This window comes from Pelobates fuscus, chromosome 1 (genome assembly GCF_036172605.1).
Source record: "Pelobates fuscus isolate aPelFus1 chromosome 1, aPelFus1.pri, whole genome shotgun sequence".
Taxonomy (NCBI): Eukaryota; Metazoa; Chordata; class Amphibia; order Anura; family Pelobatidae; genus Pelobates; species Pelobates fuscus.
The window spans coordinates 462,864,547-462,879,673 of NC_086317.1; the positions used below are offsets into that span (position 1 = coordinate 462,864,547).

The following is a 15,127-nucleotide window of genomic DNA, read 5'->3' on the forward strand; positions in this document are numbered from 1 at the left end:
CCTGAGCCGCCACATCTCCTCTGGGCACGCCTGCCCTTTCGCTTGCGCGTCCGGCGCTGCTTCCCGAAACCGCTTCCACTGCGAACGAGACAGAGCGTCAGCGACCACATTCAGCAGACCCGGCACGTGCCGCGCCCTGAAGACAATGTTCCAAGACATACACAAGAGCACTAGCTGCCGCAACAACCTTACCACAGGAAGGGACGATGCCGATAGACTATTAATTACCTGTACCACTGCCAAATTATCAGAGTGGAAGATAACTTTCTTGTCCTTGAGCTCCCTGCCCCAGAGCGATACCGCTACCACTACCGGAAAAAGCTCCAAAAAGGCAAGGTTCCTAATCAAGGGGCTCTCGGACCAAGCCTTAGGCCAAACCTCGGCACACCACTTGCCCCCAAGGTAAGCCCCAAAGCCAACGCTCCCCGAGGCGTCCGTAAACAGCCCGGCGTCGCCAGATGCCTTCATCGCATCCCTGAAAAACACCCGCCCGTTAAATTTAGTGAGGAAACGGTCCCATATGTCCAAGTCCTCTCTCATGCCTACAGACACCCTGATGCGGAAGCCGAACACCACAGGTAGCCCTAGCCAGCAATCTACAAAAAACCCTACCCATAGGGATCACCTTACAAGCGAAGTTAAGGCTGCCGAGCAAGGACTGCAGTCCCCGGAGCGTAACTTTCCTAGCGCCCTTTATCGCGTTCACTTGCTGGCGGAGCACCCTCAACTTCTCCTCCGGCAGCCTACATTCCCCCACGACCGAGTCGATTTCCAGCCCTAGAAAACTCAGGCACTCGGTCGGGCCCACTGTCTTGTCCTCAGCCAGAGGAATCCCAAACTGTTGCGCTACCCTCTGAAAAACCCGCAGTATCTGGGCACATCTGTCGGACCCAGCCGGGCCCACACACAGGAAGTCGTCCAGGTAATGGACCACTGTACCCCCGCCCGTTTCCTTACGCACTACCCACTCCAAGAACGTGCTAAACTTTTCGAAATACGCACATGAAATGGAGCATCCCATGGGTAGGCATAGGTCCACGAAAAACTTACCCTCGAAAAAGCACCCTAACAAATGGTGACAGTCTGGGTGGATAGGAAGGAGCCGGAATGCTGCTTCCACATCCACTTTCGCCATCAAAGCCCCTCGCCCTGCTCTCCGAACCAACTCGACAACATGGTCGAATGATGCATACGATACGGAGCACAGGGCCTCATCGATGTCATCATTTACTGACGCCCCTTTCGGGAATGATAAATGATGGATCAACCTAAACTTACCCGCCTCCTTCTTGGGGACTACCCCCAGCGGGGACACCCTCAAGTCAGGCAACTGCGGAACCTCGAACGGCCCTGCCATCCTACCCAGTTGCACCTCCCTCAGCAACTTGTCCCGCACAACTCCCGGTTGCTCCCCCACCGACTTGAGGTTACTGCATAACCTCCCCACATCCCTACTCTGAAACGGTATTGAAAAACCCTCCGTAAAGCCTCGCCATAAGAATTCGGCGTCCTGATGGTTACCGTACTGTTTTAGCCACGGTAGCATCTCGCCTATTTTCACCGGGGTTGCCCCCCGCGGCAGCGGAGGGGGCCGACGCTCCATTGGCTCCCACTCCTGGTGCAGACTTACCTCGCTTAAAACACCGACTGGCTCCATGGGCCCCCCCACAACCGGAGCACTCATGCTTAAACCTGCACGACGTTCCCCACTTGCATTGGCCCTCGTTAAAGAGCCAACAGAAGCCTTTCTTTTGCCCGGCCGATGCAGGTCCCCCAGGGGCCGCACCGGCCGTCCCGTGAAAGGGCGCAGCCTTCTGCGCCATCATGAGCCGCATCCAAAGGGGGAGGTCCATTTGATCCCACCGCATGCTGGGATTCGCTGCTAACCTCTGGCGAAATTGTTCGTCGTACCGCCACCAGGCGACCCCACCGTAAGTCCGGTACGCTTCCCCAATCCCGTCTAGGTAGCAAAACAGTTGGGAGCATTTATCCGGTGACTTTTCCCCTATTACGCTGGCCAGGATACAAAAAGCCCTTAGCCAGTTCCCAAATGTTTTGGGAATCTTCCGATACCTACGCTTTTTCTCCTCCTCTTCCTTCTTCGCGTCCTTCTTGTCCTCCTCCTTCATGTCTAAGAACTCCTCCAACGGGAGTAGGGAAAAAACCTCCACAAACTCACCCTTCCAAATCTTTTCCTTTATGTCCAATTTTAGATGACAACCTAATGGGCCCGAGAAAGACACGTGCACGTTTTGCCGCGCAGCGTCGGTAATTTCGCCCCCTATACCAACCTTCTCCCCTGACTCCTTAGTAGCTTCAGACGCAGATAAACCCACCTCGCTATCCTGCGCTGGACCCTCGGCCCTACCCGATGACCCTTGGCCCTTCTCACACGTCCACACTCTCCCAAACTGAGGTGAAGCCATTTCCCCACCCGCCCATGAGTCTAAGAAAGATTTTAAGCAATTCAACAGTGTTCCTGCGTGTGGTGCAACAGTTGACTCACCGCCTGAGCCCGAAGCCGCAGAAGGCCGTGGGTTCGTTTCCCTTCCGTCCGCCATGCTTGGCTCCGGAGCATCCAATTGGCGCCGACTCCTGTCAGCCTGGCCCTGCCTCAGGACCGCGGGTGTAGTGCTGCGAGACCTGCAAGGAGAACGACACCTGGGTAGTGTGTCCACATGATCACATACCCGCCCAACCTCCTTACGCTCCTGCCTGTAGTTCCGCACCTTGTCCCGACTCCCTGCCTGGCCCTCCCGGCCGTAAGCGCTGCGCCGCTGACCTGGCGAGCTCCTGCCTGATGACCCAGACGCACTGCGCCGCTGCCTCCTCCTCCGTTCCCCTGAAACTGATCTCCTCCTGCTATGCCTGCTTGTTGACCTGCTCCTCTCTCTGCCCCTCCACCCGTCCGCCTGCCTCCTGTGATGCCTGGCACTGACGCCGCGCTGCTCCCTGCTGCGATGCGGCCTAGGGCTGTGCGAGAGACCCCGCCGTCCCTGGGAGCCGCCCCTGTGGCCCTCCCGCTCTCTCCCAGCCCGTCCCGTCTCCATGCCTTGGGCTGATTCCTGGGAGCTATCCCGACACGCTGTACCTGGCCCCTTTTGGGCCGCCTTGTGAACTGGGGATTCCACCTGCCTGTCCTGGCGTCTCCGGTCCACCAAAGCCGTGGGCCCTGCCTGCCCCAAGGTACCTGGCTGGGCGGACCCGCCGTCTGTGTCCCCCGTGCTGCACCTGGCCCCACTATAGGCCGCCCCCACTGTGTCCCCTTGTACAGGGGCTCCCCCTGCCATCAGGGGGACCGCCTGATCTCTAGAGGCCTCCGCTCTGCCCCCCGCCCGCTGTCCGGCCCCAGCGCCATTCCCTGACTCACCGGGCCGCATCTGCTCACTTTTCCCTCCATCCGATCCGCTCTGGGTCCTGGCTCCAGCCGCAACCGTCCCGCCTGCCGCCTCCCGGCGGGGCGCGCACCGCGTGGTAGGCCTCGGCCTAGCTGATGCCCGCGCCTGGGCTCAGCCGCTGGGGCGGTCTCGCCCTCCTCATGGAACGCCGTGCAGCCGCCGCAGGGGTTGTAGGGGGGGGGACCCTGAGCCCCCAGTTGCTCGTGAAGCCAGGCCAGTCCTCTATCCCGGACAGCAGCTCTCACTCCCTCCAGGATTTCTTCCATCGATGCCATGATCTGAAAGACAAAAGAAAAACCAACACAGACCTGCCAAAAACAATTACCAGGTAAGTGTCAGTTTAGTTAAAATGTCCCTTACTCATAAAATGGCTGCTTAATATACTCCTATCATCCAACCCCCATTTACAAATGACCACGCCCCTTTAACTGGTTACTCCCCTGCCTACTCCTGGCTCTGTCAAGGCCCACTCCCCTGACTGCGCTGTTCCATGGGCTTCAGTTTTGCTGCATTATTCTATATCTGTTGGGTCCTTTTTAGGTTTGCTGATGCCTTTTATTTTCTATTTGGCTGTACAGTGCTGAGCCTTCTGTTTGCTTTTTATCTTTAATAAATATCAACCCATAGCTTATAACCCTTATCTAACATGGGAAGAATCCGATCCTCTACAATATTGCCATTTGTACCCACAGAATCAGGGCATCCTGATGGGTGAAGATGGCTATCCTTCCCTTGATAAATGTGAAACGCCCATGTAAAACCAGTAATAGATTCACATAATTTATCAAATTTTGATGTCATATTGTGACCGCGTCGATGGAATTTATTGCTTGAAAATAAGTCTACCTTAAATTTTATCAGGGATTTGTCAATGCAAATGTTTTCTTTGGGGACATGATTTTTGGAAGATTTGTCAGACAGGAGTTGGATAAGGGGTCGGAGTTTGTAGAGTCTGTCAAACAATGTCTTGTTTCAAGGGAGACACAGTGAGTTATCGTTAAGATAAATTAATCCCTGCAGTTGCAGGTAGTGATCCCGCTTCATAACCTCTGGGAAAAGAGGGGTAGCCGGAATGTGGTGCTTGGGTAGGACCTGATATTGTGCTTTTGACAATATCCATTACTAGTCTTTTACTCTCTACAGCTTCCGTGGGTCGGTGGGTCACCACATTTTATTTCTATTATAATGTGACCCTGGATTTGCAGAAAGGTACTGACTAAGAGCTAAAATATGTTGTCAGACATCAAGAGGTCAAACTAGTAAATTGACTCACAGTCATACACTGTTACTATGATGAAAGGTGTAGCAGTGAATAGAGGTATTTCTCGGATTGTCAGGTTTGGGGGTACCCAGTTTTCCTCTGGCACTGGGCTTCTTAAGCGCCCTCTCATAGATGGTGGTGGGGCATAATCACTTGAGGGGTTACTCAGGGGCTCAATATCAGAGGCTGCGATAGTGTCACTGTCTGCTATAGAGTCACTATCAGAGTCTGACAGAGTGGCGTACGCCTCTTCCTCCATATAGTAGCCTGCCGTTCCAGGGGGATTAATGTCACGTAAAATTAAACACTAAAAAGAAAAGAAATAGTACCACAGGTTAATACTGTGATCAGAAATGAGAGGGTTAAAAAATGGCTCTTTAAAAAACGTTCAAAAACTCTCTGCCTCTTTCGCCTCAGATCTTATTGTTTTAAATAACAGGCTTAAACATTTTAACAGAGATCACAGTGTCACTGCAATCACGTGCAGCAGAAAGACCTCCCCCCAGCACGATCTGCAGCAGAGTAATGACAGCGGACAAACGGACGGCGAAAGATGGCTGGACTTACAATGCTGCCCGTCGGAGTTTAGAAACGTCTCCTGCATAGCCCGTCGTCCTTAAGGGGTTGAGAGATTGAATTTGTACCATTTGTTATTCACTGTCTGGTTTATGCAGCCTGTGATAGAAATAAAATTTACTTTATGTATGTAAACTGTGGCTGACCCAAACCTTTGACTTTCCATAAACTTTTATTGCTAAATGATGGGTCCTATAGGGAGACCTCACTATTTTTCAATGATGATTCTAAATATAGTGTGTACTGTTTTGTAGCTGCTTTTTAACTTGAAGCTTGCTGAAAACCTCAAATTATTCTGTCTCCGCACATTGCTGATGTTCTCAGTAATAACTTGTTATAACGTCTATAAAAAGATAAAATGTTGAGGGAACAAGAAGGGCACGTCTTAGAGAATGTTCAATGTATTAGCTTTGTTTTACTAGTTTACGTTGACTGTAAAGCACCGTTGTACGTTCACTAAAGTCACCCATGCCACTTAAACTCCATGAAATGGCTTGTTCACAGTGGTCTTTGCACTTTTTTAGAAACATTGCATGGTTTAATCCACCTCTAGTGGCTGTCTTACTGATGCAGTCACGTGACATGGGTGCACCCACAAGACAGCATTGATTCAATGCTTCACTAATGGAAGCTACGATGCACGTGCAGCATTCACCGAGCATGCACATCAGGTCCCCAGGAGCTATGGATTGGAACACGCCAGAGGCGGCCATGCCTTCTTCATGAGGTCACAGAAGGACGAGAGGTAAGCAGTGCTGATGTTGCCTCAGCGCTGGAAAAAGGCGATGTTTATTTTATTATTTGGCTTTTGCATACATCGAGTCCGGTGGGGGGGGGAGTGGGGGAGACGCTATCTAACTAGGGACACTAAAGCAATATGAATACAGGTTTGTAATCCTAATAATTTAGTGTTCCTTAAAATACAAAATGCATGCATTCTATACATTCTATACACATTTTTTTCTTTGCTATGACGAGCAGTCACTGTACATTTGTAGATAGTTTAAAGACAGCAGGGGGATTTAAAAAAAAAAAAAAGAAAGAAAGATATGAGGTCATATATTCATGTGTATATGATTGAGATGGGAGATTACGAATAAAAGTCTACTAAATTTGTTTAACATTCTTTTTTTTTTTTTTAAACTGAACTAACATTCATCTGTTTCATGATTACATGAATTTGGGGCAAACATACATAGACATCTACAGTACATACAATCTAGGAATGTAAATATTACTTTTCAAGTGTTAACACCCTTGTGGAAAATGAGCACAGTTTTCTTGATATGAATAATCCACATGGAACAGTTTGATCTTTTACACCTACATTCATATCAGAAGATGGGCTTTAGATGTTTGTCACAGAATTAAAATAAGCTGACAAAGGGACATATTTTCACAACAGTAAGCCATCTAGAATTGGTTCATAAACATTAAAGAGGAACTGCCTATTCATTCAGAGGTAATTGCTTTTTCCAATAGCCAGAAGTTGTGATTTTGTTTTATCAAAACAAATCTCTATTTCTAAGTGGGATATTTTAAATTTTATAAAATCTTATTCTAGCATAGTAGACCTCTGAAGCGAATTTCAAATGTCCCTTTTACTTCTTTTGAAATCCAATAATGTCTTTATTGTATGTTATAATATTGTCCGTTTTTCAGGTAAAGGATCGGTGATTCGGTTTTCTCACCTGTGCGCTTAGTACCTTCTTGGAGAAAGATGTATCTTCAGTATTGTACTTAGAGATATATCTGAATCACTATCAGGATACGGCAATTCATGTAAGGATTAAACAGGAACTTGTCAAAACTATGCTGGAGTTAATCAGGTTTAGATATGTTTTTTTAAAATATATGCACATTATTTGACCAACCTTCTGCTTTAAGCATTGGTAAGGGCATACTCAGTGATGTATTTAGATTTTTGGCTACACTAGGCACAGCCATGGGTGTGATCCCACCCCATATACTTTATTGCCCTCACACATGCAAGTAGTAATTCACCTAGCATACATCACACATATATAGAAACACATACATACACATACATGCATAGCCTCACACCTACATGGGTAAACATTAACACACATTCATATACATACATAGACAAACAACTACACATACATAGACATACAATAACATAGAGATACATACATAGACGCACAATAACATAGAGATACATACATAGACACACAATCACACATACATAGACATACAATAACATAGAGATACATACATAGACTGTACATCTATGCGTACAATTGCATACATTAATAGATAATAAAACACACAGTCACATACATACTTAGTTGCAGAACATATATGCATGGACACACAATGATACAATGATTCACACAGATATATTTAAAACTTCCATTTCTTTAGAAAGTTTAAGCAAAGTTAACCATTATTAGAAGGAAAACACTTTATTAAACTAGGTATAATGTGCTAAAATCCTAAGGAAGAGTAAACATGGCACCCACACAACAGATCCTAGGGGACCAAGCAGACAAACTATATCAGCATAGCAGACTGAGATAAGGATGCAAATCATTAAACTGAAAATGGACTGGGAACAAAACTAATAAGTGTAAATAGTAACATCTTGGGATCATCTTTTTGAGCCCAGAGATGTTGGAAAGACAATAGACCCCTTCTGTAGTCAGTGACGTGAAAATGCTCAGTGAAATTAACGAGATAAACAGGAGTCGTAGCTCCTCTGAGATTAACGTCAGGAATACCTTAATACTTCCCTGTCACCAGGACAGTGGAATATCCACGAGTGGTCTCCATGGCTGCCATCTTGGAGGAAACATCTGGGTGGCTTTCTGTAAAACCCCCAAAGTTTTGAAACCCAATATGTCCTCATCTACCTTCATTTAATGTAACCGATTTCCTTGTGTACTGTCAGAAACCTTTCCTTTTTTTATAACTAGTGAAGTGTTTTATTATCTGTAAAGTAAATATATAACTCTCCTGAAAGTGTAACCAATTTCACTTGTAGGGGTCAAACTGAAGGGGGTTCCCTCTGAACAGTATGTTTGTAGGAAATCAACTCCAAACTCACAAGATGTGTTACCATCCGCTCCAATAACTAATTTTGCCCCTTAACAATTTGTTTGAGCACTGAACACTATCAGAGTTATTCACCAATAGAAAATTCAAGGTAAATTCAAAGTACATTTCAAATTTAAAGTCAAAATAGCCGATCTGAAAACATCCTCTAAGTCACCTATACCTTCTGTCTCTGGCCTTAAATTTGAAATTCACTTTGAATCTTCACTTCAGTAACTAACCCTAGATATCAAATCACTGTTCTAATTAGTAGAAAACATGCATGGCATAATTAGTAGCTAGTCATTAAAAAATAATTCCAATATAGTGATATAGTTACTCATGACTGGGGAATTGAATACATGAATTGTGAGTAGTTCTTCACAATGGTGCAATCAGGTACCTTTTGAATAATTCCATTTACTATTATTTCAAGATTAATTAAAATTGCTGGGTCTGTGTTATATTAGCAACAATAACCTTTTGTGTGTGGACGCATTTATGTGAATGGAATCTAATGTCGCCCTAAATTGCTAAAATAATCTTTACGTATGTTGAAGTCAAATTCTAGAATTCACATAATTGGAAGCTGTAATTAAGTGTTTGTTAATAAAATATAGGATAAATGTAAATCATGTTGATTTCTCTATATACGTATAAAATTCCCATTAAAAATAGATGATTTTTTAAAAAATGATTTTGAACTTATTACCGAAACCATCTGTGAGATAAATGCATCAGAACTGGAAACTTGCCATATTTTTTACTATTTTTTCACAGATGTATAGAATTTTTTACAAGTGCAGCATTTTAGCTGATTTCTCCGACATCGCGTCTGGCATCATCTATACTGTGTACAAAAATGTGCAATGTGAGAAGAAAATATTTGGTTTTGCAAATTTTTATTTGTTTTACCATTTCTGTAAAATTCCTGGGGGTTACAGCACACTCCCATGAAAATCCTTTGAGATTAGAACGACAGCTAAATGTTCTCTACTTTTTTTGAGGTCTTGATCTGTTTATTGACACCCTGTTTTGCTCTTCTCACCAAGCTGGAATGGGTTCTTTAAGAGTCTTTATGTTGTTTCTGTTTATTTACGATATTTCCAGTGGGATGTGAATTTAACATTATTTGGACTCTGTGGCTTTCTCTAGGATTTAAGGTCTTAGTGGTGACATTGTAACTGTCTACCAGGAACTAGTTTTGTGCTCTGGGTTGCTGTTCAGCTGTTTTAAAAGAACACTCTAGTGTTGGGAATACAGAGCTGGGGCATTCTAAGGGTTAAAAACTTATCTGATTCCAGGGGCCTCGGCACTGGCTTTGTCTCCGCCTCCTGCAACATTAGGAATGCGCATGCGCAGTGAGCAACGCGCTTACGTTAGGCCTTCCCCATAAGAAAGCATTGAATCAATGTTTTCCTATAAGAATTTTATAGATGATGGACATCCTCATGCAAAGTGACAGTCTCTGGAGGCAGTCTTAACCCTGCAATATAAACATTGCAGTGTCTCTAAAACTGCAACGATTTACATTGCAGGGTTAAGGGGACTGGAACAGTGCACCCAGGTGACTGAAATGAGATGAAGTGGTTTGGATGCCTGTATTGTCATGTTAAGCCTTTTTAGATCAATTGTACTGTTACACTTGAAACACGTTGAGAAAGGCATCTTTGGTGCCAGTCTCCATTTCATTTTTACATTAAGAAAATAAAATGTATTGAGGATTACTATTTAAAACGTTTGCACGTACGTTGTGCATTATACTCTTGATATTAAGTTTTATGATTTTGTAAGCATGTTCCATTGCAATATAGCATTTATGTTGGTAGCAATAAAAATTTCACTTTTTTATACATTTGGCATGCTGTGGTTTAAAGGGATTCTATAGTATTAGTACTTTCCTACGGGGATTCAACAGACACTGGATGACCCCTTGCAGAGCGTGAGGACACCCAGCATCTGTAAGGTGACCAAAAGTCACCCAACAAGCACACTGACAGCCACTAGAAGTAGCCCTAACTCTGAAACTGCAATAATTAACATTGCAGGGCTAAGGGGACATGGGCATTGCTCCCAGAACACTTCAATAAAATAAGTGGTCTGGGTGCATATAGTGTTCCTTTAACCCCTTAAGGACACATGACATGTGTGACATGTCATGATTCCCTTTTATTCCAGAAGTTTGGTCCTTAAGGGGTTAAGAGACTGTGTTATTATCCTTGGTCTGCTGAGGATATGGAACTTTTCCATATAGTGTCCATTAACAATGTCTGTTGGATCCTCTTTGTGGAACGCTTCTTACTCTAATTAGATTATTTTTTTGTGATTGTAAGTCTGAATGAGACCTGACCTTTATCTGAATAAATATATCAGCATGGAAATAAACAGATGGGATTTGGCCTATATCTGTTGAACTGTAAAAAACAATTAATATATTGTTATACAAAACCACTGAAGAGGCAAAAACAAGACAAAAGTAATTATCCATACAATTTGGAGTTGTGCAACAAAGCACTCAACAGCCGAATTGAACAAATAACTAAATAAGTTGAATGACAGTTAATCTAATGTCAATACATATTTAATTTTTAATACAGCTGCAAGGATCTATTTTCATTTTTTTAAATTTTAATTTAAACTTAATTGCATCATCTATCTATCTATACATCCATCCAAAGATAGCAGAGGTCTCACACATTGGGCGAAAAGTTCAGTTGAATGTGTTGGACTCATTAAATCATACCCACTTCTCAGACCAATATGTGCAAATTTGCTAAGCATCTTTCCTTTGTGCCACCAGCAGTTGTGGTCCAAACAGAGGACTAGGAAATGGCAATGGAGGCTACTCGGGTTCAACGCTGGCCAAGGAATGTTAGGATAGAGGTGTCCCTGAAAACACTGGTACCAAAGCCTGTCCTACCATACATTCTTGCTGAAGGATAGTCTGTACAACTGGAAACTTGTAACCAATTGTCCAGGCTTCCATTGCACCAATAGATGCATCCAGCAAGATGTCTGATAAACAAAGACTGTTCTGCCAAAGTGTCCTCATTCATACATTCTTGCTGAAGGATAGTCTGTACAACTGGAAACTTGTAACACATTGTCCAGGCTTCCATTGCACCAATAGATGCACCCAGCAAGATGTCCGATAAACAAAGACTGTTCTTCAAGTAGTGAGGTCTTCCACACATACTTTATTTACTGACTCCCTAGTATCAAAGGCACTACTCTGTGATTACTTTTTTTGCTCTATGATCATGGGATCCAGTGCAGGTAGCAAACTGAAAGATCACTCACTGTAGCTCATCAAGGCCCACACAATACCTTGCTCTCTCCAGACAAGTTCTAGGTTCCCTGTTGCCTATGAATATACCAGTACGATCCTTAAACGCTGGAGAGCAGGGGTTTCGGGGAGTTGTTGTTCAGTTCACAGCTTTTTAAAGTTAAAAGCTGACAACTGAACAACTGCAAGAAATCTTTGCTGTACCCGTAATGTTCAAAGATTTAACGGACATGCTTAACACTGCCACAAAAAGTGATTGGAGCATCATGATTGGCTGAGTCACTTCCTGGTCCAAGCAGATCTCTCTTCAGAAAATGCAAAGTCTAGCAAATTTCAGCAAATACAAAATATTTAACATTGAGTTTAAAAGTTTGATTTATTTTTCCTGCAAATATTTTAATGTATTACTCATGCAATGATGGAGTATCCTTTTGAAATGGAGCCTCATCATGTTGTATCCTCCTACACTAGTGGTACTTTGAGGAGTGGGGAGGGGTGCTGTCATCACAGCTCTCTTAAACGCTAAGTCCTGGGATCAAAGGAAGTATCGGTAATATGTGTTTGTTTATTTTCATATTTGTCTCTGATGTTTTAAAATATTTGTACTGCAGTTCAGTAAATTGCACGCTTAGAGGAGATACAAATGTTCTTTCTATACAAATAGGTCCCGACCTATTCATTAACAGGACTGCAGAATATGACATAATGCCATCTATTGAGGAAAGAACATTTATAAATAAAGGATGCTTGGAACAAAAACATATATATATAATTCACAGCCCGGTGTGGCTGTACCTTCAGATTAAATATTTGTGTTTAAAATAAGCTGTTTTTTTTTTTCAAAGCTTGGTGATGTGAGATATGACATGCTTTCTCTAGGTCTTCTTATCTCCTATGTCATATCTTTGTTGTACTTTGACTGTTTTCTGACAGTCTATCAATAAAAACTATGCATATAAAAATGAGTTGGGTGATTTTTCGGCATGACAAATATTAGAGATAGCGATAGCTGAGATGAAAATTACTAAGAATTTGTTGCTCCACAGAGAAATATTATTAACTGTTGGACTGAAGGAGTATTCATTTCATTTCCTTTTTACCGTTTACCATTGTAAATCAACTCTGTTGATGTTTTTGCATTCTTTGGGATCAACGGCAGCTGCGAGGTTGCTTAAAAGGTTTATTTAAAATGCGTTAATATCATTATGTCATTATCTATGTAATAGCATTCGTCTTACAGCTTTGCCCCGTAACACAGTTATAGGTTTGGTATGTTTGTATAGATTATGGTAATGTCAACATACATGCACATAGAATTAACTATTAGGGGGATTCACAAGTACATTCTAAGTAAATCGGGATCATGCGGGAAATTTAGCAAAATACATAAATGTGGTCTTTTAGATAAACATGAGGTATTGATCATTAGAAGCAATTTTCATCCTGGGTTATAGTTTAACCAGTAAGTAATTCTTTAATAAATGCATTTATAAACTATATGTGCTACAATCTAATATCCATTTATTGTGGGTCTTTCTGCTACGTTACCCCCCACGTTTTTAGAGAAAGTCACTAACGAGAACTGCAGAGATAATCTGCATAATAAAACAAAACAATTTCAAATCCAAGCAGCAGACTTATATAAGCGAATTAGTCCAAATCCAATCTGGTCAGTGACTGCAAGATACACCAATGAGAACAACTCAATGGCAGCAGGACCCTCTACTTTTTATAAAATACATATTTTTAGACGGAATACAAATTACAATGCAAGCATTCCATCCCTTTACTATTCTCTAAAAGTGGCCTTTCGCATAAACTGAGTTTGCTGAAGGCGAACCATCTCTTTAAATCTAATTACCGTGACAGCACGAGTGACTTTGCTCCTTAGAGGGTGGTAAGCATCAATATAAATTTCAAATAAAGAACCATAATGAATATTTTTATATGACATAAACAATGATTGGAGAACACTGCGTATGTTAGACAACAATGTCACAAAGCCCAGCGTGACAAACCTTCAATTACATGAGTCATACATTCACATTTATTGACGGAAATATAATTTGTTTCTGATCCTTATCAGGGTCCAAGTCTCCAACCCAGACACATATCTTCTATATTTCGGGGTCAACAAGCCCTTGGGACTTGTTTACTTTAGCGATCTGCCTTTAGTTGACAGTGGGGAATCTGAAGATTTTAAGTTTTTACCAATGTGCCATAGGTGAAACTTGGCAGCAGTAGAGACCGTTCTAATGCTCTCTAGACTTGTGCATTCCGTTTCAAATGAATTTAGATTCGTCTATATATTGGCTGATATGTGGCTCGTCCAAATTCTGTAACTTCGAAGCGCAATCAGAACGTATCACGAAACAGACAATGAACAAACAGTTGTGTTTGATTGATGATTCGGAGTTCTGCACGCGGTGACAAAAAAAGCAATTAAAAAGATGATTGATGGTTAGGGGGAAAAAGTAAGAGCAGTAAAATAAATCCTATATTTCTACATAATACAGTTGCAAGAAAAAGTATGTGAACCCTTTTCTGCATAAATTGGTCATAAAATGTGATCTGATCATCATCAAAATCACAACAATAGACAATCACAGTCTGCTTAAACTAATAACACACAAAGAATGAAATGTTGCCATGTTTTTATTGAACACACCATGTAAACATTCACAGTGCAGGTGGAAAAAGTATGTGAACCCTTGCATTTAATAACTGGTTGAACCTCCTTTGGCAGCAATAACTTCAACCAAACGTTTCCTGTAGTTGCAGATCAGATGTGCACAACGGTCAGGAGTAATTCTTGACCATTCTTCTTTACAGAACTGTTTCAATTCAGCAATATTCTTGGGATGTCTGGTGTGAATCGCTTTCTTGAGGTCATGCCACAGCAAGAAAGCGATTCACACCAGACATCCCAATAATATTGCTGAACTGAAACAGTTCTGTAAAGAAGAATGGTCAAGAATTACTCCTGACCGTTGTGCACATCTGATCTGCAACTACAGGAAACGTTTGGTTGAAGTTATTGCTGCCAAAGGAGGTTCAACCAGTTATTAAATGCAAGGGTTCACATACTTTTTCCACCTGCACTGTGAATGTTTACATGGTGTGTTCAATAAAAACATGGCAACATTTCATTCTTTGTGTGTTATTAGTTTAAGCAGACTGTGATTGTCTATTGTTGTGACTTAGATGATGATCAGATCACATTTTATGACCAATTTGTGCAGAAATCCATATCATTCCAAAGGGTTCACATACTTTTTCTTGCAACTGTATATTTATAAAATCTTATACACAAATATTTACTTTTTTTTAATTTCTTTTTTACAGTTTCTAAGTTTTTTAAATTTTTTGGTCACTTTTTCTCACTTGATCTTTGAGCCGAATGGTGGAAATTGCACCTGTCAGTGTACTGTAAAATATATACATAATGTTTGTGATGTATACATTTTCTAGTACGCTGATTGGCTCATTTTAGCACTGTTTTTTTTTTTGTCCGAATCATTCTTCTCGAAACGATTGCATGGATGAAATTGG

General features: G+C 42.5%; 1 protein-coding gene across 1 annotated transcript in view; it reads right to left on the bottom strand.

The window, feature by feature from the left end:
- Nucleotides 1–4,654: 4,654 nt before the first annotated feature.
- Nucleotides 4,655–15,127, bottom strand: part of LOC134600985 (ubiquitin carboxyl-terminal hydrolase 38-like) — a 54,033-nt gene continuing 43,560 nt past the window's right edge. Inside the window, exon 6 of the mRNA XM_063445393.1 lies at nt 4,655–4,966. Coding sequence (XP_063301463.1) covers nt 4,655–4,966 — 312 coding nt within the window. The remainder of the gene's footprint in view (nt 4,967–15,127) is intronic.